This window comes from Macaca thibetana, chromosome 5 (assembly GCF_024542745.1).
Source record: "Macaca thibetana thibetana isolate TM-01 chromosome 5, ASM2454274v1, whole genome shotgun sequence".
Lineage (NCBI taxonomy): Eukaryota > Metazoa > Chordata > Mammalia > Primates > Cercopithecidae > Macaca > Macaca thibetana.
The window spans coordinates 136,705,800-136,731,663 of NC_065582.1; the positions used below are offsets into that span (position 1 = coordinate 136,705,800).

The 25,864-nt window shown below is 43.7% G+C and overlaps 2 protein-coding genes across 2 annotated transcripts in view; one reads left to right on the forward strand and one right to left on the reverse strand.

The window, feature by feature from the left end:
* The window catches only part of OCIAD2 (OCIA domain containing 2), a 1,147,735-nt gene that overhangs the window by 283,214 nt on the left and 838,657 nt on the right, over window positions 1–25,864 (forward strand). The window lies entirely within an intron of this gene.
* NKX6-1 (NK6 homeobox 1) lies at window positions 1,677–8,969 on the reverse strand. The gene is made up of 3 exons (XM_050790166.1): window positions 7,233–8,969; window positions 5,376–5,548; window positions 1,677–3,239 (listed from the first exon to the last, which is right to left on the reverse strand). Exons 1-3 carry the CDS (start codon window positions 7,900–7,902, stop codon window positions 2,982–2,984), a joined length of 1,101 nt encoding a protein of 366 aa, XP_050646123.1. The 5' UTR covers window positions 7,903–8,969; the 3' UTR covers window positions 1,677–2,981.

Consider the following 25,864-nt stretch of genomic DNA (forward strand, 5'->3'; position numbering starts at 1 on the left):
AGAATGGAAAGGTGAAGAGCACAGAGGAACACTTCCTAAGGGATTTGTGAGAGTTTTCTTCCCATACCTCTAACTTGGAATAAACGCTATCAACCCGTTTACTTTTTGAGAAAAAGCTTCAATCTTAGTTCCAAGTTTTCTGTGACTAGTACTACTATATTACTGCCACTGCTACTGTTACTACTATTATTATATTCTGGAAATAACATTCTAATTGTATTGTGAGTTTTTGTGTTTTTTTAGAAAGATAAATAAATAAAAAGTTACTTGGCTTTTCAAGGCAGAAGAGGGGTGAGTAAAGGCTAAAAGAAATAAAGTAGAAAAAATGTTCTCATTTTCAAAAATTAAATGATAAAGTACAGTTGCAGGACAATAGGTGATGTGTCCTCCCTACCCACCCACCGCTGTCTTTTTATAAAAAGGGAAAGAAATATAGAGGGAGAGAGAAAGGAAAAAAGGAAGAGGAAGGCAGGAAGGAAGGAGGGAAGGAAGGAAGGAGGGGGGAAGGGAAGGGAAGAAAGGATAAGGGGAGGAAAGAAAAAAGGAAGGAAAACAAAAGAAGAAAAAAGAAAGGAAAGAAGGTATTATTCACAGCTAAAATAGAAATTATCCCAGCACAGCAAAGCCTCCTTCAAAATAGCTGCTCCTCTGAAGGACACATCCCTTAGTCATACTAAGAAGATGGAAATTCAGAAGAGTTTGAAACTCCCTGAGAACTTCACAAACTAGAAAAAACAAAAAAGAGGACAGATTTTCAGCCCTTCTGTTAAACCGTGCTATTAGCATTGCATTCTACAATAATTTCTCTTTAGGCAATTTCATTTTGTGGAATTTGTGAAAATTTTAGTTTTCAACTATTTTTTACTTTCAAAGGAACAAAACAGACCTATACTTTCTTTAGCCTGAAGAATCTACTGAACTCTATTGATTTTTTTTCTCTTTGAACACAAGCTCATTAACCTGAAACACTAAGGAGCTAATGATATTTCACTGAGCCTGAAACCAAGTGTCTAAAAACAAAAAGATCCCAAAACAGTGATACCGCCCAGGCCTTCCCCCCCCCTCCAATTTTTTTTTCAAATTCAGCTGGAGAAACTATGACATTGCTTTCTTAACCCTAAAAGATTTTTACACCAGTTAAAGGAAGTTTTATTTAAATTCATCCTGCTACAGTAATGTTTAGTAAAATCAAGGCTTCTGTCTTTCCACAATTTCTGCAGTCTTACAGCTACAGGAGGAGAAATATTAGCATCAAATAGCAGTGCTACTCAACCAGCCAGCTCTGCTGCCTCCTCTAAGCTAATCGAATAGGGGCTGACTGAGGAGCTATCTTGGATATATGGAAATGAGCTCTTCCCAACTGCCCCCCAACCCCAGGGACTTCCTGGAAAAGGAAAAAGCGATCACGAAGAAATTAGACAACACAGACATCAGAAGCAGCTAGTTAGCTAGACTAGTCTCTTCAAGAATCGCCATGAGTGGGACTGCATTTCTTTTATTTTCCTATCCAGGAGAATGAGAAATGTGACATCACTCATCCAAAGAAAAAAAAAATTAAGTAACAGCTATTTCACCCAAGAAACCGATATACCATTTCTTTGTGGTCTTGACTTTTATTATTTGAGATCTCTGATGAGATCAGATGATCTGTACCCTTTCATTCAAGGCAACAGACGTCTTCAAACTGTTTTTTTTTAATTTGATTTATCCTTTGAAACAGAAAGTGCATTACATTTAACTGGTCTTGCAAAGGGGATTTTCTTCTCTTTACAAACCGAATTCCTTATATAAATTAATAAATGTTAAAGATGCTAATATATCACCATTATTAGCTTAAAAAAGAAAACAATTTACATATTCTATAGTATTCTTATGATACAAAACACTTCAAATTCAATTACAGCAACTAAATGGATTTTTATGTTTCAGACCCAGAGCGGTTGTAACAATTCCCACCATCTACTTTAACACGCATTTTTATCAGAAAGGAGTTAAATACAAGCTATTGTAGCCCCTCCCTCCCCAATACTTTCTTTAAATCACTAATAAATAGCAACAAACGACTGTGCAATTTCAGAGGAACAAGGAGGCAGGTGAGAGGCCTTCCCTGGTTCCCACGTCTTCCACTTCAAGTCCGGAGGATGCGGGCGCGCAGGCAGATCCAAGGGGTGGGCAGGGCAGGGCAGGGAGAGAAGAGGTGAAGGGGAAAGGTGAGATTCTGCAAATCCAAACGGGAAAGAGGAACGAGAGGAGGGGACGGAGAAGGTGATGACATTCTATTCTACGCTTCTCAAATGAAGTTCAAAATAAAAGGGAAGGTGTGGCTTGAGTCGCTCTTCAAAGGGGAGGAGAAGAAGGAAGAAGGTCCATCTTTTTATACGAAATTCAAAAAAGCATTTTACATTTTAAATATTCACAATAAAGTAACTTCTAGTCAGTGTAACTCACGATTTATTTACAAAGAGCCTTCAACAGGTTACTTTAGTCGCACAGCAGTGTGTGGGGGGGAGAAACCTCCCTCTTCCCATCGGTGGCAGCGCCCGCCCGCTTGGCTCCGAGGTCCCGTGCGCGATGGGCGTGAACCCTTCCACAGCACCTCTCGGCGCCCCCTACCCCGCCGCCCGCGGGGGCAAAAGCTGGGGGCCAGGGGGACCCGGGCGCTGAGGCCGCTGCCCGCCGATGGGGATAGGACTGGGACCGTGGCCCGGCTGCGGGTTTCAGTAGCGTCATTTACGCAGTGCATTTGGTGCTCTTCCTTGCCTTGTCAACCCCGGAGTCTCTCTCCCCCACATCCCCTCCCACAACTTCCAGGTTAAAAAAATAGATATGTACATCTCAAAAATAGCAAAGGGTCCCCTCAGGCAGGGCCGGGTCCTCCGGGCCCAGAGGGGCGGCCAGGCGCGGCGTGCGCGCGGTTCCCGCGCCCCTCGCGGCCCCAGAAGTGGAGGCCAGAGCCGGGAAGGTGCGGCGGGCGGCGGTGTTCAGGATGAGCTCTCCGGCTCGGACGCGTGCAGTAGGAGGCCGCCGCCGCCGCTGCTGGACTTGTGCTTCTTCAGCAGCTGCGTGATCTTCTCGTCGTCCGAGTTGGGATCCAGAGGCTTGTTGTAGTCGTCGTCCTCTTCATCGTTCTCCGAGGCCCCCTTGAGGCGCTCGGTCTCCGAGTCCTGCTTCTTCTTGGCCGTGGCCATCTCGGCCGCGTGCTTCTTCCTCCACTTGGTCCGGCGGTTCTGGAACCAGACCTGAAGGCGGAGAAAAGGGAGGAGAGGGGAGACAAGGGAGAGGAATTGAACTAGCAGAGCCAGGCCGTGCTACCACCCCTGCATCTCGATGGCCCTCCCGCGGCCCCCCGAAGGCCTGCTGCCCTCCCTTGCAACTCTCGCAGCCCGCCCTTGTCTCGGCCGTCAGTCTCCTTCGCCCCAAGTCGTCCCCCCCACCACTCCCCCGTAACTGGCACCAACAAACTGACCCCCGTTGCCATAGCGATGGTAACACAAGATTATTGAGGTTGTCAGCGAGCGAGTTCTCAAAAGTAAAAACAAAACTTGGAAAGTTAAAAATGAGTGTCCCTAAAAGCGGGTTTACTTTCCTGCCTTCTAGTTTGAAGTTGAAAACTTTTCCCCCTTCATAAAGTTGCCCCACAGTGGCTGTGATTTTATTCCTTATTTACTTTCTTAAATTAAGAAATTTCGAACAACCTGACATGTACTTGCTTTTCGATGTAGATTGTGGGGGGAACGCACAGCATTTGCTCCAATTACTTCTGTTCTCCTTTTCACTTTTGAACATTTGTTTGTTTCACTTAATCTCTGATCTGAATGTGTACAAACATGGTAGATAAAAAATAGCCTCCCTGTTTTTACTTTCAATGTATGGTGCACTTAAAAAAAATACAAACTTCAAATACAAACTTCAAATCACCTTTAATGTTTTTCATAAGCCCAAAGTAAAGCAGAGGCTAGAATTATCATTGGTTATTTTTAAAACGTGAAATATTGTCAATTACATTATTGTCCACAATTGGCATGTCTATTCTTTCAAGTGTTATTTTAACTGTGTTCCTGCCCAAGACATTTAACACAAATATTTTTAAGCTTATTCGTGGTGCTTGATATATATTTTACCTAAAGCATCAGCAAGAAGCAACCTATTTTCCAGAGATACTGAATTATCCTCCCTTTATTCTGTCTTCCATTATGTATTTTATCTAGAGAATCAGAATTGTTAAGAAAGTGATCTTTATTTTCTTTATACAGCTATAATAATTCACTTCTAGCCATATAGACATATTTACGGTGAAAAAGAAAGACCTCCAGATTATCGCAGTAGGCTCTGTACCAACCTACTGCAAAAATAATTTTAACTGTGATGGTATCCTAATGGCCACATACAGAATCACTCCTGAAATGTATTTTATGATGGCTGTCCAGGGGGAAATACACTAGCCAGCAGACATGGCTAATGTTATTCCTACTTAATTTAAGGAGCAACAATAGAACTAATGAAAACAGACTCACACCCCAAAGAAACAAACATAACAAACTGAAAAAGAAGGACAAAAGAGACTATTGGAAATACAGGAAACCATCAGATTGAATTTACCCAGCTTGTTCAATCCCTTTATTTTTTAGGAAAAAATTTCTGAAATTTGTTTCCCTGGAAATATACTGTACAACTCAATTATAAGGAAAGTGATATTTTAATTATAAATTGTTGTCATGAATAGTACAAATCTTAAATCTGTTGATAAACTTATTTTAAACCAAATTCAAGCCTATAATTTAGTAATAATCTTGTCAATTCATTTGTAAAATTACTATTCCAAAGCGATTGCCTTAAGCTAAGATAAAAAACAGGTTCATCTATGGTAAGTAGTTAGATCCTGTGGATTTATTTATTTATTTTTACTTGCAAATTAATAGACTAGCCCTGTAATACTGATCTACATTAGGAAATTATATAACTAGTGGAGCCTGAATTGACTAACAAAAACTTGGATATCTCTACAGATAGGATATATAGAAGCTGTCTGACTGACCTGATCTATTCGCTGGGCTGATATTTCATTAATGCTTTTATTCTCTAATAATGGTGAGTCCCCTAGCACATGCTGTTATCTAGATTAACCTAATTTCAAAGGCGGGGGCTTGATTCCTTTTGTTCATCAAGAGTTTGCCCGCCTGCAAGACCCCAGCGTAGTCCCCACCCTCCTTCACTACTCTCAACTGCTCCCCAGGCTCCTCCGACTCGCACCTCCCAGGCGACTGTTTGTCAGTTTGGGGTGTGTGTGTGTGTGTGTGTGTGCGCCCATGTGTGCGCGCGCGCGCGCTCGCGACAGGCGCGGTACCTATCCCTCTAGGTGTGCAAGGTCCACTCACCTTGACCTGACTCTCCGTCATCCCCAACGAATAGGCCAAACGAGCCCTCTCGGGCCCCGCCAAGTATTTTGTTTGTTCGAAAGTCTTCTCCAGGGCGAAGATCTGCTGTCCGGAAAAAGTGGGTCTCGTGTGTTTTCTCTTTCCGTCTTTGTCCAACAAAATGGATCCTTGATCTGTGAGAACCAATAAACAACGAGAGAGCGGGGGAAACAATCGGTTACAAGCGGCTGCACTAGGGGAAAAAACGAACTCGAAAAACAATGTTTTGTGGGAAAAGAAAGCTCAGTCTGTGGCGTACACCAGAAGTGTAGTGGCGCTTCCAGCCTAACGGCGCGTCTCCCTTTGCCTTTTTACATCCACCTGTTTTTTAAAAGCCTAGTGTTTGGCGCAGCAGTAAATACCTTCTTCTCAACACCGACGTCAAACAGCTAGGGAGCCTATTGCTAAAGTTTGCCAGAGCCTAATCGCAAGGCCCTATTAAATTGTGCCGGAAAAAGGCCACTCTCGCCTCCTAATCCAGTCGGTGCTCGTTCGGCCCTGGAGCCTTTGCATGAGGATAACTAGATTTTTTTTTTCCTTCAACGCTTCCTTAACCTGTGTCCAGGCAACAAAGGGGTCCTTGTTTTTGCACACAAGAGAGCTAAGTCGCCCCCAAGTCTAACGTCGCTGCAGCCGAGGGGGAGAGGGGAGGGGGGGAAAGGAACAGCCTTTGTTGGAGGCCCCTAATACGGCCATCAAAACCGATACAATAGCGTCTCCCTGGCACCCCCGCCAGGCCCGGTTGCCACCGTCCCCGGGCTTCCCAAGAGAACCTCCACTCGGCTTTCCCAACTTCCAGCAGTTACCGCTGCTCAGCCGCACTAAGGAGGTCCGGAGACTTGGAAGAAACTTCGGAGACTCGCTCAAAAGCGAAGAACCGAGCGAGAAAAGAACCCCAGGCTGGGCCCTGAAGTACACCTGGAAGGCTGGAAACCTCCGCAGCGCTGCGGCCGACTGCCCTGAAGACTAGCGCGATCTTGGGGCAACTCAGTACGCCTCAAACAAGGTCTTTGCGGGATGGCACATTTTCCCCAGGCCGTGTCCCTTCACCTCGCTCTTCCCCTGGCTTTTTCTTGTGTTAAGGTGTTGAGCTCCACGATGTCCCCAAATGTGCCTGGACGCAACGTGTGCCAGCCCCTGGAGTGGAGGCAGGTGGGAAAGCGCTGGCCCAGAGCTGGGGAGCGGCTGGAAGCCCTCGCCCTGCCCCGGGGACGCTGGCCTGTCTTCAGTGGGCTCACCCAGGCCGAGTGTACTTGGGCGGCGAGGGCGAAGAGGTCTCCTCCGGAGGAGACTTGCATGCAAATACACGCACTTCCCGGGCGGTGGAGGGCTCACCGCTGCCGGGCCTCACTGCTTCGAAGAAAGGCAGCGGGTTAGGCTGGCAAAGGCGGAATGGGGCCCTGGACGGCAGGCAGGAGGCGGGAAAGCAGGGATGCAGTGGCCTCTCCTTCCCATCTCTCTAACCCAGGCCAGGCCTGCGGTCCTTGCAGGCCGTTTCAGGAACAGCCAGGGGCTGGGACAAGACACACGTCCCGCACCGCGTTGTGGTCCACACGAACACACACACACCAGCTCAGCTCAGGCGTACTCAAGACTTAGAGAGACGGAGGCGCTCGGATGCAGCCACACGAGCTCAGGAAAGCGAGAATCCCTTTCTGGAAGCCCTAGCCCAACCTAACTGGTGTGATTCCGGCGCTGCCAAACTACTGGGGCTGGCCACAGGATGGACCGAGCGGCATGCACACCAGGGGCCGCGACCCGGGAGTAGGCAGAACAGGCACGGCAGGCGGGCATCGGGGCGCGGGTGGTCGTACTCACGAGGGGTACAGGCCAGGCGTGCGTCCCTCCAGGGTGGGCTCTGCATCACTCCGGGCCAGAAGATGGGCGTCCGGCCGGGCAGCTCAGCCAGCGGCTTGGGGTACCGGCCCACGGCGGCCACCGCCGCGGCGCTGGGGCTGAAGTAGAGCCCGGGCGGCGGCGGCGGCGGACTCAGGCTGCTAAAGCGGGGCAGTCCGGCCAGCAGCCCCGCCGGGGATGAGGCGGCGGCTGCGGCCGCGGCAGCAGCTGCGGCGGCGGCAGAGGCGGAGGAGGCAGAGGCGGACGAGGAAGAGGAGGAGGAGGAACCGGAGGGCGAGGCGGAGGGCAGGGCGGCCCCCGAAGCCACCGGCATGGAGGGCCGGCTCAGGATGTCGTTGATACCATGTGGGGTGGCGGCCGAGAGCTGCTGCGGGGGGCTGCCAAGGGATGAGAGCCCCCCCGTGGCCGGGGGCTTCAGGCCGCCTGGGTTGTGGGTTCCCAGAGGCGGGGAGGGCGACGAGGAGGACGACGACGAGGACGAGGAAGAGGGGGGGCCGGTAGGCAGCGGGGGATAAGCGGCAGGGTACAGCGGGGTCTTCATCTCGGCCATGCTGTGCAGGGCGGCCAGGGGCGGGCTGCTGAGCAGGAATGCGCTCTGCCGGGTGCCCTCCATTGCCCCCACCGCTAACATCCCACGGCCAGGCCGGAGCCCGTAGCCTTGCAGCGAGGGCGATGGCTGGTGCCCCCGGCGGGGCTCTGAGGAGCCGGAAGCGCCGAGGGCGCGAGCGGAGAGGCACTCGGCGCGCCCGGAGGCGAGCTGCCAACTGGGCCAAGAATGCCGCCGCCGGGAGTTGCTCCTCTAGCTGCGCAGCAGAGATGTCCAAACCTTCCACGCAGGAGGCTGCAGCTTGCCGAGAAAAGCAGGCGTCCCGGCGGGCTAGGCAGTCCTTTCGTTCCGCGAGTCCTAGATTCGATCCCCGTCTCTTCTCTCTTCTTCACTTTCCCTAGTTGTTCAAAGTGCGCTACTTCTCATCTTCTGCCCCCGAGAAATAAGCAAAACAAAACCCAGGCTGGTTCCGGAGAGTTTGTAGCAAAGTTAGTTGCCTAATCTCCACTTTGAAGTTGGAGGGTGGGGGTGGCTTGCTTTCTTTGGGGAGGTTCAAAGGACGCCGTGTGCAGCCGGTGGAGCTCCTCTGATCTTACTGGGATGCGCTGCTCTTTCGGCCGGGCGGCTGATTCGCATTCGGCGCTCACCGTGCCCAGGGAGAAAGCGCATCCAGCCCGCGGGAGATCTAGCCTCTGGGCCGGCTTCCTCCGCCCGCGCTGCCCCAGGCTGCTGAGCCAGAAAGGGCAGTGCCACCGATCCCCGCGGCTCCCAGATCCTCACCTCCACCCGCCTTGCCCTCTGGGCCACGGGGCACTGGTGTTGCAATATTGAAAAGAAAAAGGGGGAGGAAAAAGCACAGAAAAACAAAAGACTAAGTGTGAAAAGTCTGACGGCTGGGTTTCGGCGCCGCTCGTCAGTCCACCTCTGTAAACGGGCCTGGCGACCCCCGCCCCACCCCCGCGCCCTCTCTCTCCCTCTCACTCTCCGCTTTTGACTCTCCTCTCTGGCATTTTCTTCGCGGCTTCCCAGGCTTCGCTCTTCTAAGTCCTGTCCTCTGGCCAAACTGACCCTCTTCGCGGCTCCTCCGCTCTTTCTCTCCTTTCCTCTCTCCCTCTGGGCCTGACAGTTCGGATGAAGCTCTCAAAGGTAATAAAACATTTGCATCACTCCCTACCCCTCTTTAGCTGGGGGACGAAAGGGAGGGGTAAGTGGGGGACCAAAATGAGAACTTTGAGGGACGTCACTCCGAGGCGGCCGGGGCCGGGGAGCCGGGCGCAGACCGGGGGCGTAACCACCGTGTCCAATAGCGCGCCGCCTCGACCCTCGCGTCGCCCCTGGGGCACGCCCACTCAGGGGCGCCGCGCCCTCTGATTGGCTGAGGCGGGCGAGGCCTAGGGCCGCGCCCGCCTAGTCCCCTCCCGCTCCCTACTTCATTCTTTTGTGGGCGGGGCCAGGAGGGGCGGGAGCTGGCGAGTGGTGCGGTTCCGCGGTGGGGCCAGTGGCCGCCTCAATTAATTGTGTTAAATAAAATGAGAAAGGGGAGGGGGAAGCAGAGACGAAGAGGGTATTACTTTTTAAAGAGAGGAATAATGAAAACTCAGCCCTTTTATGGAAAAGCAGTTCATATTCTTCCCTTGCTTCCCCACTAGCCCGCTCGCGTCATCCTATCCCCTTCCCCCACTAGCTGTGGAGGGCGCCTCACCTCGAACCAAGTCTGGTCCCTTGTAAAATGGAGCTAATGGAGCAGGCAGCCGGCGCAGCCCTGGCCTGGCTCCTTCTTTTGAAGGGATTAATTAAAAGCCATCTGGGCTCTCCCAGAATTGTGTAAATTAATTTGTTGCTCCTTAAGCCTATAGATGTCCTTAATCCCCTTGTAGGCCGAAGGATCGTCCTCTTCCATCTTTCCACCTCCTGCTTTCCTTTTCTGTTCTTTCTCCTCCACTTTATTTTTTCTCATTCCCGAGTTCCCCCCTCCCATCGCTTCCCACCGCGTTCATTATCATTTATGGGTTACTCAATTCCCTGAAAACTGAATCCGTTTAATAGGAATATGTATCTGTCAGGTGATGTTTAGACCTGAGAACAGTGAGGGAGTTTTTTTCCTTAACTTTTCTCCCTTTGATTGTTGTTGTTATTTCTTTTGGGTTTACATGGGGGTAGAATCATCAAAATTCAGGCGGAAACTTTAGTTACAGAAGTAGCTAGGTACGTCCTGGGAACTGTAAGCTTTTGAAAACCCTCTCCAAAACTCTGGCCCCTACTCTCAATTCTAGAGTTGCTACGGGAGATGGAGATGTCCCAGCTCCTGGGCAGTGGTGGTAGGATGTCTATCTAGAGTTTAGGAGTTGAAGGGTGGTTTCCTTTACTCTCTCATCTCTTCCATCTCTGACTGGTCTCTACGTTCCCGACAGGGTTGAACCGCGGACTGGAGAAGGAAAACCCTTTGACAATTTTGGAAATTCAGCATGTTAAAGTAATACACCATTGGAAGGTGGTTGCTACAGCAAATTTGGATGAGATCATTAATTACAATTTTAATGCGCAGAAAATAGAAATAAACGCAACAAATGGCTCAGGAATAAAACTTGATCAGCACCACCGACGGATGGAGTTTAGCCATCGGTGTCAAAGCGTTCATTTGTGTCCAAGCGCGAAAAGCCAGGAGGGCGTACTCCGCTTCGATAACCTTCGCTTACTAAGCACTAGTTTTTAAGGGTCAGCTTGAGCTTGAGTTTGAAACTGGGGGAAGGAAGGGTTATATTTGCCAGTTTTATTTCCTTCTAACATAGAAGCAATGTTATTTGGTCCTCCTCTTCCTTTATCTTTCTTCATTAACTTCACGACTGGTTTAAATCTATTATTTCATGGACTTTAGAATCTGACCTGGGGGAAGGTGAAGTCCTTCGTCAGCATGAATAATGCTAAGGAGTCAAGCCAAGACTCTTGCTTCAGAAGAGAGCTGATGTGCGGACCATCTGCATTTCCCAGCGGGGATCCAGTGCTTGGGTCTAAACCCCAGCGCCCTGCCACCTCGGCCAGGAGGCTGCAGGAGGATGATGGCAGGCATAGCCGGTCCTAGCCTTGAAACTGGGGCGCCTATATCTCTGGCTTCGTTACAAACGAAACCTTTCTCGCCTTCGGACGCTCCACCCTGGCGGTGGCACCCAATCTTCAGTCTCCACTCTGCGCCTGGCCCTCCAGCGACCTCCCCATATCCTCCAGGACACTGCATTCTGAAGGACTAGGTAGGAATTGGGAGGAAAAGAGGTTAGTCATTCCCAAATATTCCAATGTTAAAGAGTGATCCCCTTTTTATCTCATGTAAATATTATGAGTCGGAAGAGAGTTGAACAATTCCCTACTGAGAATATTAGTATCTACTATTGGGGGCGCGGTTGCCAAAGAGAGACAAGGGGGAGAGATTGAGACTGAGATTCAACTCAATTCAACTCCGGGTGAACTGTCTTGAGTAAATAGTGGCAACGCTTGGTGTAAGGATGTCTCCATCGTTCACTTTTATGTATCATTTGCATTGCCAAATTAAAATGGCAACATTGTTCTTAATTATTACAATAAAAAAAAAAACCGGATCCCTGTACCTTGATTCCTGGTAGTGAGGGGGTGAGCCCTGGGTGCTCGATCCCGCGTGGGGCAGCGTGTATTGCAGATGTGCACGCTGGGCAGCGCTGGAAGATAGGCCGGTGCCTCCTGCCAGGTACTGGTTGTAGTGGATCTGCTGCGTGTCTACAGCTGGGAGCGGTGAGAACGACGGAGCGTCCTCGGAGAGGTTGGGCTGTCCCCTATCACTCCCAGGGGAAGATCGCCCTGCCCTCCGCTCTAACTGTGGGGTTGAAACCTGTTTCGGGACCCGAGTCCTGGAGAAGCTAACACTGTCGCGGGAGGCCTGTTTCTGGTGGGGCAGTCTAACGCACTGCGTTCAGATTCCTTTGAGAGTCAGGACTTGCTCTTTCGTTGGGATCCTCGGAAACCAGCATGCCTTCCCGCCCACGACCTAATAAAGTGGGACTTTTTTAAGTACCCCTCGGGAGCGGAACGTGTAACACATGGTCGCAAGGATCCCGGCGCATCTCTACACAGTATATGTAATGGGGATGGGGGACTCTGTTTGGAAGCAAATGATTTGCATTTTAATTGAAAAATAAATGAAAGCGGTTTGGCAAATTCTGAGGTTGCAAAAAGGGCTAAAAGGGTAGCGGTGAGGAAGGTTCTGTGCTCCTCGACTTTGAGGCTGGAAACAACAGCGTTTGTTTTCTGGTTACTGTTTTTAGCCTGCTGGCACTCTTAACTAGCCTGTGCTGTCCACTTGACCTCCCTACCCACAGTCTAATCCTTGACTCAGAAATGCCAACTGCGTTTTGATACTTGTTTTAAGTTAAAAGAACAGCCACCAAATTCAAGGTAACTAACGGAATGAATGCAAATGAACTCTCAGCTAAAGGTTCTAACGTTCTGAAGGGAGGGATGATAACGCCTCTGCCCCAAATACAGTAAGGTCAAATGTCGGGATACTCAAGTGTGGCCGCAGAAAGTCAATTTCTATTCTGCAAAAAAAGGGGATGGGGTGAGGGATGGGGAGAGGAATGAAGGGAATTATGTGTGTGTTTCAGTCCAAAAATCTCTCTAAAATGCAGTTGCTTGAAGTGTCTGGATGCCTTCTTTAATAACTCCATTTCACCCGACGAATAGGGCCTGTTTGTACTGAACCCGCAGGACAGATGGGTTTAACTAAACGTTATAAAAGGATTGAGCTGATTGCTGGGTAGAAATACAAGAAAGAAAGAAGAATGTCACTAAGCTTGAACCAACCTACTCTTGAGGAAAGATAGCAGGGCGACCGGGAGAACGTGTCGGTCTGTCTTTCTTTGCTTCCTGTAAACGCTGTAGAGTGGGAACTGCACCTTTGCCTCATTTTCTGCTGCCCAGGGCTTAAGGTGGAGATTTGGGAAGGATTGAAGCAGACAGCGTGGAAAAGCGCCATAGGATCTTGCGTCTGGCGCGCTCTCAGTGGAGGCCAACACCAAACAAGTGGGGAAGCGACCAGTGTAGACAGCTCCATCCGTTCTACCACCAAAAATATCTCGAAGTCCAGGACCTCCCTCAGCGAGATAGTCAGTGAGAGAGAACATTATACCTCTCCATACAGTCGCAGAATACGTACCTGGGAGTTAAGTGCGCTCCAAGAAGATGGAAAATACTAAAGTCCAGCAACATCTGCAATACCAAAACCCGAGTCCTGGAATGAGTGTAAATGCAAGAAAACACCAATGAACTACTAGAGACAAAACTGGCCTTGAACATTTAGCAAAGCACACACCACCAAACATTTTATATACATATATATACATATACAAATGAAAATATCTTTTCGTTTGAAAATTAAAATTTCCCCCGGCCCCGCGTGCGGAAGCATTTTCTTTGCAGGGAACCATTTCCTTTTAGGAAATCCACTTGGATTGAAGTACATTCATATTTTAGCGTGGAATCAAGGTGCTTATAGGAAGGTCTGTTGGTTTCCAGAATTTTCTTACAGAATAAAGTGCTAATCCAGTTTGGTGCACCAGATTAAAAAGTATCTGATGTGAACAGCCATGAAAAACTTAGGTCGGTATAAATAACGTTTTTTGAACATAAATTTTTAAACGACTCTGTAAACTAGTTCATCTTTATATTCCGCTGCAAATTGTTGCTTCTGACTTGAGTGTGCCTCAGTGTGTTCGCGGTGGTCCTTCCGGCTGCCGCCTCGCGTGTGCAGCTCCTTATTCTTCGGTGAGAAAAAAAGTTATTTTGTTTGCATCGCGGCTTGGCTTACAGTGCGGCCATAGGCCCGTCTGATGAAACTCTGAACAGTTATCGCCCTCTTGTGGAAAAAACTTCTTAGCGTTTCACACTGTCTAGGGAAGACAAGGCTGCCGGGTTCTGTTGACTACTATACCTCATTTCCTCGCTGGGGCAGTCTGCCTTTGTGCAACTGCAATTATATTTGATTAATATCTGCTTAATTTTTATCTGGAATGCCAAATTCACAAACTATGGACATGGCAGCTCTTGCTTAAAGTAGAAAACCCCTTCTAAAATGAAGATTTATATTTTAAATCTTTCTCTCCTACTTGTCTTTGACTCCATTATTTGACTCCGGTATGACAGAACAAATCTCAACTGTTACTGACATTATTCTGGTTTTCTGCTTTTCCTCTCTGATTATCAAAACAGCATATTTGCTCAATTCGGAACATTTGGAAAGTAGAGAGAATTATAAAAAAGCACAAAGAGTAACCTACAATTCCACCGTCAGTGGCAAATACTCTGATATTTTGACATATTTGCTTATTATCTGTTTTCTAGTCTTTATTCTATACTTTGTTTTAATGATTGAGATCATATGGAGCATATAATATTGCACCGTTAGGCCCATTTTTATAACCTGCTTTATTCACTTAATTGAAGCAAGAACAGATCTGTCTTTGGAATGTCCTGAATTTAGCCTCCTGTGAGGTGAAAAAGGCCCTTCCCTGAAGGGCTTGTGAATACCTCACTCTAACAAACAGTAATCTTGTTTAGAGATTACTTCAATGCCAAGATTGATGCCAAGATTGCTGCCCTGATTCTTCTACCTACAATTTGACCCCTCCAGATCCTCAAATACTTTGCCATTAGTTCTCAGAATGTTATGATACAAGTAGAATAAAAATACCCAACACTGAGTGTTTAGTGTTCCAAGTATTTTACAGTATTAATCCACCAACTCTATGAATTAGGTACTATAATTGTCACCATTATAAGGAATAAAATTAAAGCACAGAGAAGTTAAGTAACTTGCTCAAGATCACACAGCTACTAAGTGAGGAAACTGGGATTTAACCTTCAGGTAGTCTGACTGCAGAGTCCATTCTTTTAATCACTAGATTCTATCACCCCTCTGATAACTAAAAAAAAAAAATTAATGCATGTGAAAGCTGTCAGAATATTACAAATTGATAAATAAATATAAAGTGAATCCCTGCACATTCCATTCCAGAAAAGAAACTACAATTCACATTTTCATAAATAATAAAAATATTTAAAAGATTTTAGAGTTTATTGAATTCTTTTTAAAATTATTCAAATAAGAATTTAATTCCTGAAAATAATATTATGCCCTGGTTTAGACACAAGTTAAATATTTAAGTTTCTAGATAATTTTAATATTTTTTTTAAATAAATATACTTTATTATTGAAACCAGTTTTCAGTATTTAAATTATTTTTTGACTGGGCATGGTGACTCACACATGTGAGCCCAGCTTTTTGGGAAGCAACAGCAGGAGGATCACTGAGGCCAGGAGTTCAAGACCAGCCTGGGAAAAATGATGAGACACTATCTTTACAAATAATTTTAAAAATTAGTTGGGCTAGTGTGGTGCACACCTGTAATGCCAGCTACTCGGGAGTCTGAGGTGGGAGGATCACTTGAGCCCAGGAGTTTGAGGCTGTGATGAACTATGATCACACTACTGCACTCCAACCTGGGCAGCAGAGCAAGACCCTGTGTCAAAAAAAAAATTAAAAATTTTTTAAATAAATAAATAAATGGAAAAATAGCAAATTACTTTTTAACTTTACTTTTTAGTTTTAACATACAATGCACACACTTCAGCTTTATATCCTTGTTCCCTGAACCTAGCAGGGTGGTCAGTCATAGATTTCTTTCAGAGGTGGTCTAGAATGAAGCTCTAAAATGCTGTGCAAAGGCCAGGTAGCCTTCAGAATAAACCAGTCAACCTGACCCTTTTACCCTGCAAATTGCTTAGCATATAGGTTATCCCAATTGCCACCAAGAAAATCCCAGTTACTTAGTGTACTTCAGGTGTCACGGAGCAGTGAACAAATGGGAGCGATACTAAAGTCATTTGACAATCAGTATGACACTAGTGTCAACCAATCAGAAGTGATGTTCTATTAGAATGCATGTGCTGTTTATCCCCCCACCAAGATTCACCAAATCCAGCTCTTATTCATGCTGTACCCTTTCCTAACTGTGTCCTTGGGCAGGTTTATTACTCTTTCTTTAAAACTGGCTTTTGTCATGCTTACAAGTCACTCTCTTGAAAAGATGCTGAATTTAGTGCATTACCTTTCCATAGAGCTGTCTCGTAGAGGCAATCTCGTAGTGGTTGTAGGCCTCTGTGTATACAAGGGTGAAGTTTACTCAGAGAAAATGGACCTTCCTGATATTAATTATCAATGGAAGATCAGGTCCTTGAGAAGGAAGGAGGCATTTGAAAAGAAGGTCTTACACAATTTAAAATGAGGAAATGTTTATCCCACTTCCAGTCTCCTTATTTTGGACTTCAAGCTCCCTTTGGTACTTTGAATGTAAGGTAAGCACCATTGCATGGAGACAAAAACTTGTTGTAGGAAGAAGGAATTCCTGCCAAGAACCCCTAGTTGAGGATGAGAACATTGCATATGCTAGTTTATCTAGTTTCATGACACTCATTTTATCACTTTGATTTTCCCTGTACTATTAGTAAGACTTTGTTTAAATGTTCTAGTGGGATCTAGAAATTGTTCTTGGAAAGTAAGAAGAAAATCTGCCCACATTTGGACCAGAATAATAAAGGGAGATTTGTGCCCCTTCTAGGCTGTCTAGGTGGCTGTGAGGGCCAGTTACTTATGCTCTTCACCACAGAAATACTGTCCCACCTTAGGAACGATTGCACTAATGAACAAGGAGTGCCGATTTGTATTTTTCACAGAAATGGGCGTTCATCTGATAAAGTTAAGAGATTATAACATAGTGATAACAAGGAATGCTTTGTTTTTAGAATAGTGGTTCTAACCCTCTCAGAATTAGTGCTACCTTTTCAAAACAATAGTTAGCAATGGCCCGTTTACTACCTTAAATGATATTCATAGGTTATAGAATGTAGCTACACATATAATTTTAAAAAATCAATATAGAGTGTTAACTATGACATAAAGAAGCAAAAAGAAAAAAATTTATAATATAACACGTACAGCACTTCTATATGTAAATACATAGACTGCATACACTGAAGACATAATGATATAATCAGACATACCTATATATAGAGTCATGGTAAATGCAATAACTACAAATACAGGCTGATTAGGGAGATTCAAATTTTATGAGTGGCCCTGACTCTTGATTGTTGATTTTCAAAAATAATGAGTAACTCTTAAATGAAACAAAGTGTGTTCTTCCCTTAATCTACACTCCTGGATAATTCGGAATTTATTGAAACTGCATAAAATACTTTGTGTTTATATATAAAACAGGGCAAATTCTGGGCTCAACAATAGTAAGTAGGCTTGTCACTTCTATAAATGCCCATTGTGAGATTTGGAAATTTTACTTTAGTGGGAATGTCCCATGCACTGCAGGACATTTAGCATCTTTGGACCCTATTATGTCAATTAATTTCCAGTGTCATTCTTAACCAATCTGACCAGGGGAAAGCACCCACAGATTTGTCAAATGCCCCCACTCAGAGTATCTCCTTTAGAACTATAGAGTTTAGGAAGTGTTTTTACATACATTAAATTCACAAAACATTTTCACATACAGTATCTTATTTAATCCTCCCCCAAACCTGTGAGGAGGACATTATTACTGTCATTTTAAGAATGAAAAAACTAGGGTTTTAAAGACGATGTGAGAAAACTCAAAGTCATTCACCATAGCACATCTTTTTCTCCCAGACCCACCAGTCTGGAGCATAGGCAACCCAGGTAGAATGAATGATTTCATTCAGCACATAACCCAGAAAACTCCATTACATTTAGCTTGGCTATCTAGTCCAGGACTGTGCATTATAATTGCCACTAGTCACACGTGACTGTATAAATTTAAAGTAATTAAAAATAAAATGACAATGAAAATACAGTTTCTCAGTCACACTGGACACATTTCAAATGCTCAATAGTTACATGTCACTAGTGGCTACCACATTGGATAGCACAGATATAGAACATTTCTCTTATTGCTGAAAATTCTATTAGACAGCACTGATGGTCCATTTCAATTTTTTGTTGAACTTTCAATTGCCTTCGTATGGCCCATTCTTTGCTTCCTCTAAACTGCTATCAATTTTACACACACACGTGCACACACACTCAGCCCCTTCTTTGCACTTTTGTTTGTGCTGTTCTAGATCCAGAATGCCCTATTTCTTCAACAGTGAACTTATTTGCTTACACATTTGTCTCCCTTGCCCGACTATAACATTCTTGGGAGCAGAAGCATACCTTAATTCGTCTTTGCATCCCCAGTTCTCAGCTCAGTACCTGGCACACTGCCAATGCCTAACATCTACCAATCCACACCACCCCACATGCGTTTTCTTTTGGATCCTGATCTTGCATGGGTGACTGATAATGACAGTATGTGTGCTGCATATAAAGCAGATGTAGTTACAATTAAACTTTAACTCCAGATTATAAATTAGGTTTAAATGAAAGTGTTTGGCACTTACTAACTCCATTCCATGTGCCCAGTACAATTGTGGAAATTTCAGATATAGAAAGCACAGTTCTTGACCATGAGCAGTTCTATTGCCATTGGAGAAACTAGGTGCAATATATGAGATGTCAGGATATCATTAGGGATCATCTAGAAGAGTTTGTGATTGAAAAGCATAAACAAAATGTTACAAATTCCGAATTGTACAGTGTTGTTAAAGGTTAGGACTTGGAAGAGAAAACTTTGCTGGAAAAGTTGGCTCACTTACAGTGGGTCTTAAAAAAGAAGGAGGATCTGCATAAAGATAGAAAGACAATTCTGGCTCTAGTGAAGAGCATTGTAGGTAGAAAGAAAGCAGTTAATCAAGAAATAAATTAATGTGATATTGGCAAGAGAAGGGATGATACGAAAATACATTTTAGCATTTGCTGAGTACCTAATCTGTGCTCTTGACATAGATGGAGAGGTGAGGAAAGGGCCTTGCTTCATAGAGATGGAAACTATGAGTTCTGCTTGAAAATATTCACTTTCCTCAAATTTCCCTCTAGTTGTGCCAACTATTTGAGTTCTTTCCATAGGAGTTAGACCACTATTTCCTGGATCCAATTTTGTAGTACTTGACCACCCACACCTCAATCAGATGGAGGGAAAATAAAAGAGAATGCAGGCATAATGGAGGCAGATGCCACAGGATCAGGCTAAGAGAGAAGCCAGAAGCATCCCTCCCAGCACCATGGGAGAGTGAGATCTCAGACACATGGAATTAATGTGTCAAAATTGGCAGAATAGGACAGTAACCCCCACAAGGGTAAGAACAGAGAGTTTTGGAGTTCCCTAAGCCACACTTGAGAGTCCCACCTCAGGAGTCTAAGCCAAAGACAAACAAAATTGTTCAGATTGCTTAGAAAGCAAATGTCATATCTTGCAATCAGCCACAGTTCTCAGATTTTTTGCCTCTCTTGGGGTAAGATTACCATGTGTTAGGGCTAAGGAGTCCTAGAATTATGTGGACTTGGGCCTGCAGGTTATTCAACTGTGACGGACCTAATTTTTCCCATCAAAATACTGATGAGTGAAAGAGGAAGTTTATTTAGGTCATTCTTATGGTGCATAAAAAGAGGTAATTTAAAGGCAGATATGAGCCAAACTATGGGGCTAGAATGAGGAAACCACTGAGGAAGACCTGCAGACTCTGAAGAAAGGCACAGATGAAAATAGTGGTAACCAGCTGCTGTGGTTGGACTTCCAGAGGACTTGCTCTCTTGGAAGTTGCTACCTGAGAGCTGCACACTGTTTCTGTACTTGGAGTAGTGCAGAATGAGTGTAATTGCCGCTCATTTAGGCACTCAATTTTAATTTCACATCGTTTACATTATGTTGATTTATTACAGCCAAGTCATTCACACAGCATTCATTTGCTCAGCATTCTAAGGCCCATGACAAGGGGGGGCTCATTCCATAAGAACTCTCTACAGAATTCCTTCATAATTATTTATTATTTTAAAAAATTATATTAAAGTCACCAGGTTGTAGAGACCTGCTAAAAGGATGGCAACGCTGTCTATCTGCAATTTGAGTTATGAAGAGATATATGAGTAAATATAAAAGTGTTTAAAATATCTGGAGAAAAAAATCAAAATATGTTCCCACATATTGGATGCAAATCAAGTCCAGAAACAGAAACAATGAGTGACACTAGATTTTTAAAAATAACTTGTATTTCTAAAATTTTTGAACTATAGTGAGTAGAAAGAGTGCCATATTAGGAGTTGGAAAGCATAGATTCTAGCACTCATAGTCTGATTTTCCTCATCCTTATATAGATGAAAACATATGTCTATATAAAAACTTTTACATTAATGTTGATAGCAGCATTATTTATAATAGCAAAAATTAGAAGCAATCCAAAGGCTCATCAGCTGATGAATAAATAAAATGTGGTCTATCCACACAATGGAATATTGTTCATCAATAAAAAGGAATAATTACTCATCCATGCTACAACATGCATGAACCTTGAAAACAATACTCTAAGTGAGGAAGCCAGTCACAAAAGGCTGTATATTATTTCATTTATGTGAAATGTCCAAAATAACTAAATCCATAGAGATAGAACATAGATTAGTGGCTGCCTGGGGATGGGACAGGGCCAGAGTGGTGTGGGAGCAGAAATGGGGAGCAACTGCTAATGAGAATGGGGATTCTTTGGGGGAGATTGAAAATGTTCTAAAATCAGGTTGTGGTGATGGTTGTACAACTCTGAATATGCTAAAAACCCCTGAACTGAGTACTTTGAATGGGTGATATTTTTGGCATATGAAATATGGCTCAATAAAACTATTTTTTAAAAATACCAAGAATATGAGTGTAAGCACCCCATAAAGTGTGAAATGTTCTATATGGTAGAAGGAGTCACTATTGTCTTCATCTAAGGAAACTTGCTGGGAGAGGAAGCGGCAAATTGCCAGTAACTAGATCCCGGTTACTGGGATCCCAGAGGAGAAGGACTAGATCCCAGAGGAGAAGGACATAGGAATGACTGCTCTACAAAAGTAAAAATAAATTAAAACATAATAATAAGGCAATGTGAAAAAATGACAGTACTTTAATTATTTTTCCTTCTAGGTTTACCTTGTTTGTCGTACTGTAAACAATATGTAATTGGCTTGTAGAAAATAACAATTTGCATTTTAGATACTTTTTTTTTTGTTTCAGAGTCACCAAGTCCATAAACCATTCCTTAAGTGTCTTAAAGACAAAAGATATGCAGAGGATTCAAGCCAAGAAATGTTGATGTCCTACTAGGTATTAATTCTTCCTCTTAATCAAGATCTGATTATCAAAAAGAACAACAGAACATTAAAATGCTATAAAGATTTGAAATGGTTCGGTCTTCTCCAGAATTCACACTGTAAATGTCCTCGTTATGATATTCACCAGAGCAACAAAATTGAGATGTTGCTGCAAGATTCTGTAGAGCAGAATCTTTGCAAATTATGATGAATTATCCAAGTCCATAGGCTTGCTCTATAAAGCTTTGTAATATCAAGATACTCCAATTCTGCTTCTGCTTCCTCAAAAATATACTATTTTAAAGAACAGTAAAAGGTAATTAAAAATAGTTTATAGGTTAATCATACTTGGTCTTATATTTGGCTAATGCAGACAGTGGTGTGCTGGTGTTATAGCTGTTGGACATTATTGTGAGCCAAAAAAATGAATCAGATATTTAATGGAAATTTTCTTATAAAATTACAAAAATGCAAGCCAATAATACTAAACTATAATAAAATTCTGAACAGTGATACTACTGTGGGTTTTTTTCCCCTGAAGGAGTAGGTATTCTATAAAAGAATGCTTAATTACTATGGTCATTCTGTTATAAATAAATATATTTCACAGGCTGTTCTATATAGCTGATAAATGAATTTGCTCTGTTTCATCATTTCTGTACATTAACGGCATGGAACAAGAAGCAAAACCCTAGTTATTACTAACCAGTTCTGTCTATAACAAAATTTAAAATTCCTTACAGCAGAAAAGTCAGAAACTTAAAAGCCTAAAGAGTCAAAAGCAGTAGTTTCCATTCTATGTAGCACTATGGTGCTTTACAGATTATTTCTCCTTAAAAGTAAGGCTTTGTCTTTTGTTAAAACGGAAAGTCCCTGGAAAGACTGAGTAATACGCCTTATCAATTATGTGAGCCAAGGTGTAATGAGTTTAGCAGCTCCTTACCTGAGTGAGAGCAGGCTCCAATGATGCTAGCAGGGTACAGGAGCACCCTAGGACTGCATGACTACACTGAACTTCTGAGGGCTGAGAGAAGGGACCATGATGGGGCAAGGGGGTCTTCACAAAAGGTGGAGTAAGAGTAACAGAGTTGTTTTGATAACCTTTTACCTCAGGTTAATAGAAGGGAGAACAGAATCCCAGAGCCTTCAGAGGTTACTTCGGCTCAGGGAGTTGGGAGGTGTATATAAGGAACTAGAAATAGAAAACCTTTGTCATGTTTCCCAAAGTTACTAACAGAAGCATGCTCATTTTTTGTTTTCCCTCAAAGCATAGTAGTTTTATATGCTTATATTTAGGAACAGCAAAAAGGGGTGATACCTGCGAGACTTCCTACCACTTGAGCCAGTCTTGGGGAGAGCTTATCTCCAAGCAGAGCCTATCACCTGGCATGTGTGTCCATGTGTCTGTGTCTGTGTGTCTGTATCTCCCTGTGTCTGTACTGAAGGAAGCAGGAACACAGTACAGGGAGGCTACTTGGCCTGAGCTTCCACACACAAAGGGCCTCAAATTTACACTTTAGAAGTTGTCTCCAAGAAAGAATATGCACATAATCACATATAATCACATACACTGACCAGTGGAAAGAAAAAGACTATCACCATTTGATTTTAATCCCATGTCCCATGATCCAACCACATAGCCTTTGTAAGATCTACATTAGTATTTTTAATAAATCCTGTAATTATCACATGAATAATAACAACGCATATGTTAAAAGTGCTAAATTGCTAAATAATTCTTATAATCTTATTTTGAAATTCATTTATCCATTAATATACCAAGAGCTTTCAAAAAATGGAAGTAGCTTAGGTCCATCCCAAGCTTTGAGGGGCTCTGATACTGAGAAATTGGATGGATAGTGGCCACTGCTAAGAAGAGAGGAAAATAAACTTAACTCCTTTGGGCCTGCAGTTATGGAAAAAGGGGAACAAAGAACTGCCCTGGTATGAGAAGGGACCTGGGAATCTTCAGTAGAAAGCTCCTTATGAGGTTCTCTGGCATTATTGTTTAGCCACTACATCACAAATCTACTTCTGTTTAATTATTCTAATATTATTAATGCAACTTTTTTTTTATTTGCTATGTCCACATAATCCAGAACATCAATATAGTCTTGATCTCAAATCAGCTAGGTACTGAGAGTTATAACAAAAATCATTAGGTCCCTTCTTGAAGGAGCCTACCAATAGCTTGATTCTCAACGGGTAAGAAGATAACTAGCAATGCAAGGCAATGCTTAACTCGTAAGCACCGTGCTGGTGGCCTAGTCAACAAGAACTATGGATGGGAGTTCATTCAGAAGAAAACTTCTGATCAGAGAGAAAGCTGTGGATGAGACAGAATTTCATTTAAGTTGGGCCTCTTTACTTTTGACTGGGCATTTGTGTGTTTTCCTCTAGACCAGATATTCTTGTGCGTTTTTGTAGAAAACCAAAAGGAAGAAAATAAAGACAAAAACAGTGACGATGCTGAAGAAAGAGAGGATGATTGAATATCCAGGGAGATGAGAATAGGTGGCAAGGTAAGCCTTTCCTTGGAGTTGAAGGAATGGAGGCAAGGTATAGAGAAAAACAGATGCTTAGGGTAGGAAAGCAGAGGGGATGAGGACACTTCATCAGGTAAATGGGAAACATGCATTCAATGGAAAGATTCAGGAAAGAGTTTGTAATATGAAAAGGGAGAAAAATTCAAGAAAGTTGTTAAGATAAATATGTGACTAGATTAAGAAAAGGTGAATAAAAGAAGTACTTAGCAGCAGTGTGGAGCTACCCAATTACCTGTACAAACTTTCACACGATTGGATGGTTGTAACTCCAGCAGTGTCCCTGGCATCACTTTTCCTGAGCTGGAACCTGGACTCTCGTGTGATTTACGGATGGTGAAGAATGTGGCCAATGCTGTGAAAGCAAAGAGGTTGATCTTTGAATTCTTTTTCTTATTGGCCTACTTCCTGGTTCCTATCCTTTTAGGGTGGAGACAGGGGCTTGCTAAAGAAAGACTCTCTACATCAGCCTATCTCAGGCTTTGCAGAAAATGTGTTGATGTTAGTCTGCCCTTATGGTAGATTTTTTTTTAAGTGGCTTATGGCTATAACCATCTCTTCTACCAGTTAAAATACAGTTTCTATTTCTTACTTTTATTATATCCATACAGATTACAAAGTAAAGCTGTTTCCTAAATTCAGAATTGGTGACAAAGGAGTTATATTTAAACCTATCACTCAGCAAAAGCACCTATTGGTTTTACCTAAAGAGCTTAGTAGTATAATAATGACTTAGGGGCCAGGCGCGGTGGCTCACATCTGTAATCCCAGCACTTTGGGAAGCCGAGGCAGGTGGATCACCTGAGGTCAGGAGTTCGAGACCAGCCTGGCTAACATGGTGAAACCTCTTTCTACTAAAATACAAAAAATTAGCTGGGCTTGGTGGCACACACTTGTAATCTGAGCTACATTGGGAGGCTGAGGCAGGAGAATCGCTTGAACCTGGAAGGCGGAGGTTGCAGTGAGCCAAGATCGCACCATTGCACTCCAGCCTGGGCAACAAGAGCAAAACTCAGTCTCAAACACAAAACAAAAAATTAGTGACTTAGGATAGAGATTCCTAATATCCTTTCATGTGCAAACTCTGATTCTTAGCTGAGATTCAATTAACAGAAAAGAAGATGCTACATAAAATTAAAACTCTATAATGGACTTGCATTGCTTTAATCTCCATACTTAATTGACACTAAATAGTTTACTTGCAGAAGAGAGATTCTGAGTACTATGTTTATACAGTACACTGATAGTGATGCATAGAATTTTTTTGTAAGAAAAAGGAACAGATTAATCCATTCTGTTGACTGTAGCAGCCTACTACGAACGGCCCATTTATATCACTTTGTCCTGACCTTTGCTTCAGAAGCCTGACTGGCAAAGCAGTGCAATGGGTGCCCCTTTCTATAGTTAAGAAAAACTGCCAGTTATATATAAAGATATATTTTCCTGCCAGTTGATTCAAATGCATAAAAAATACAGTCACCCAGATGACTACAGATGCCAAGTCACAAATTTGATTAAATTCTGAATGAAGCGAAGCATCATTCAGGCGTAAACAATACACAGCCAAGACCAGTCCTACCTCTTCTGTCAATAAGTAAAGAACTCTCACTGGAAATTTTACCTGGAGCACTTACCAGACTTGCCAAGCAGAGAGTGATGTGATTTATACTTTTATCCCTGACTAATGCCACAATTACTTGAAATATAGTATGCTTCCACGCAGTCATATTTTTCTAACTAGTATTTTCCTTTAACAAAGATAAGATATAGTTCATATCATGTTACTTTAATGTCATAAAGTTAGGCTTAGAATAAATTAGTTCTACAAATGGAATTTGAAGTAAGAGTAAAAGCATTGTAGGAAAAAAGAAGCACAAGGTTCCTGAACCCATGGAATAAAATTTAATAAAGGCTAGTGTATATAACATGCAGGAAAAGAAAAGCAGGCAGGACAAACGTAATAGCATGGATCAGGAAGGCCCGGACACAGCCAAAATGAACCTGCAGACATGAACCACCAAGAAAACTCTGGCGCCTGCCTTGTAGCCACAGAGCTGAGGGATCTTGAGCAGAGGGAACAAGGTGGAGTCACTCAGATGCATCTTCCCCATGTATAAGTGGGAGGGAAACCCACTTTGAATCTTCCTTTGAACTTTCGCTTTATCCCAACTCCACATTCTCAGCTTTAGGAATTTTAACGAAGACATTTTACCTTGCAACCCAGCATAC

Excerpts from the sequence above, each read along its gene's own strand:
- NKX6-1 (XM_050790166.1), bottom strand. The coding sequence starts at position 7,902 with ATGTTAGCGGTGGGGGCAATGGAGGGCACCCGGCAGAGCGCATTCCTG. Across the intron at positions 5,549-7,232 it reads ACGCCTGGCCTGTACCCCTC|ATCAAGGATCCATTTTGTTG; the intron begins GTGAGTACGACC and ends TGGTTCTCACAG. Across the intron at positions 3,240-5,375 it reads TGACGGAGAGTCAGGTCAAG|GTCTGGTTCCAGAACCGCCG; the intron begins GTGAGTGGACCT and ends CTCCGCCTTCAG.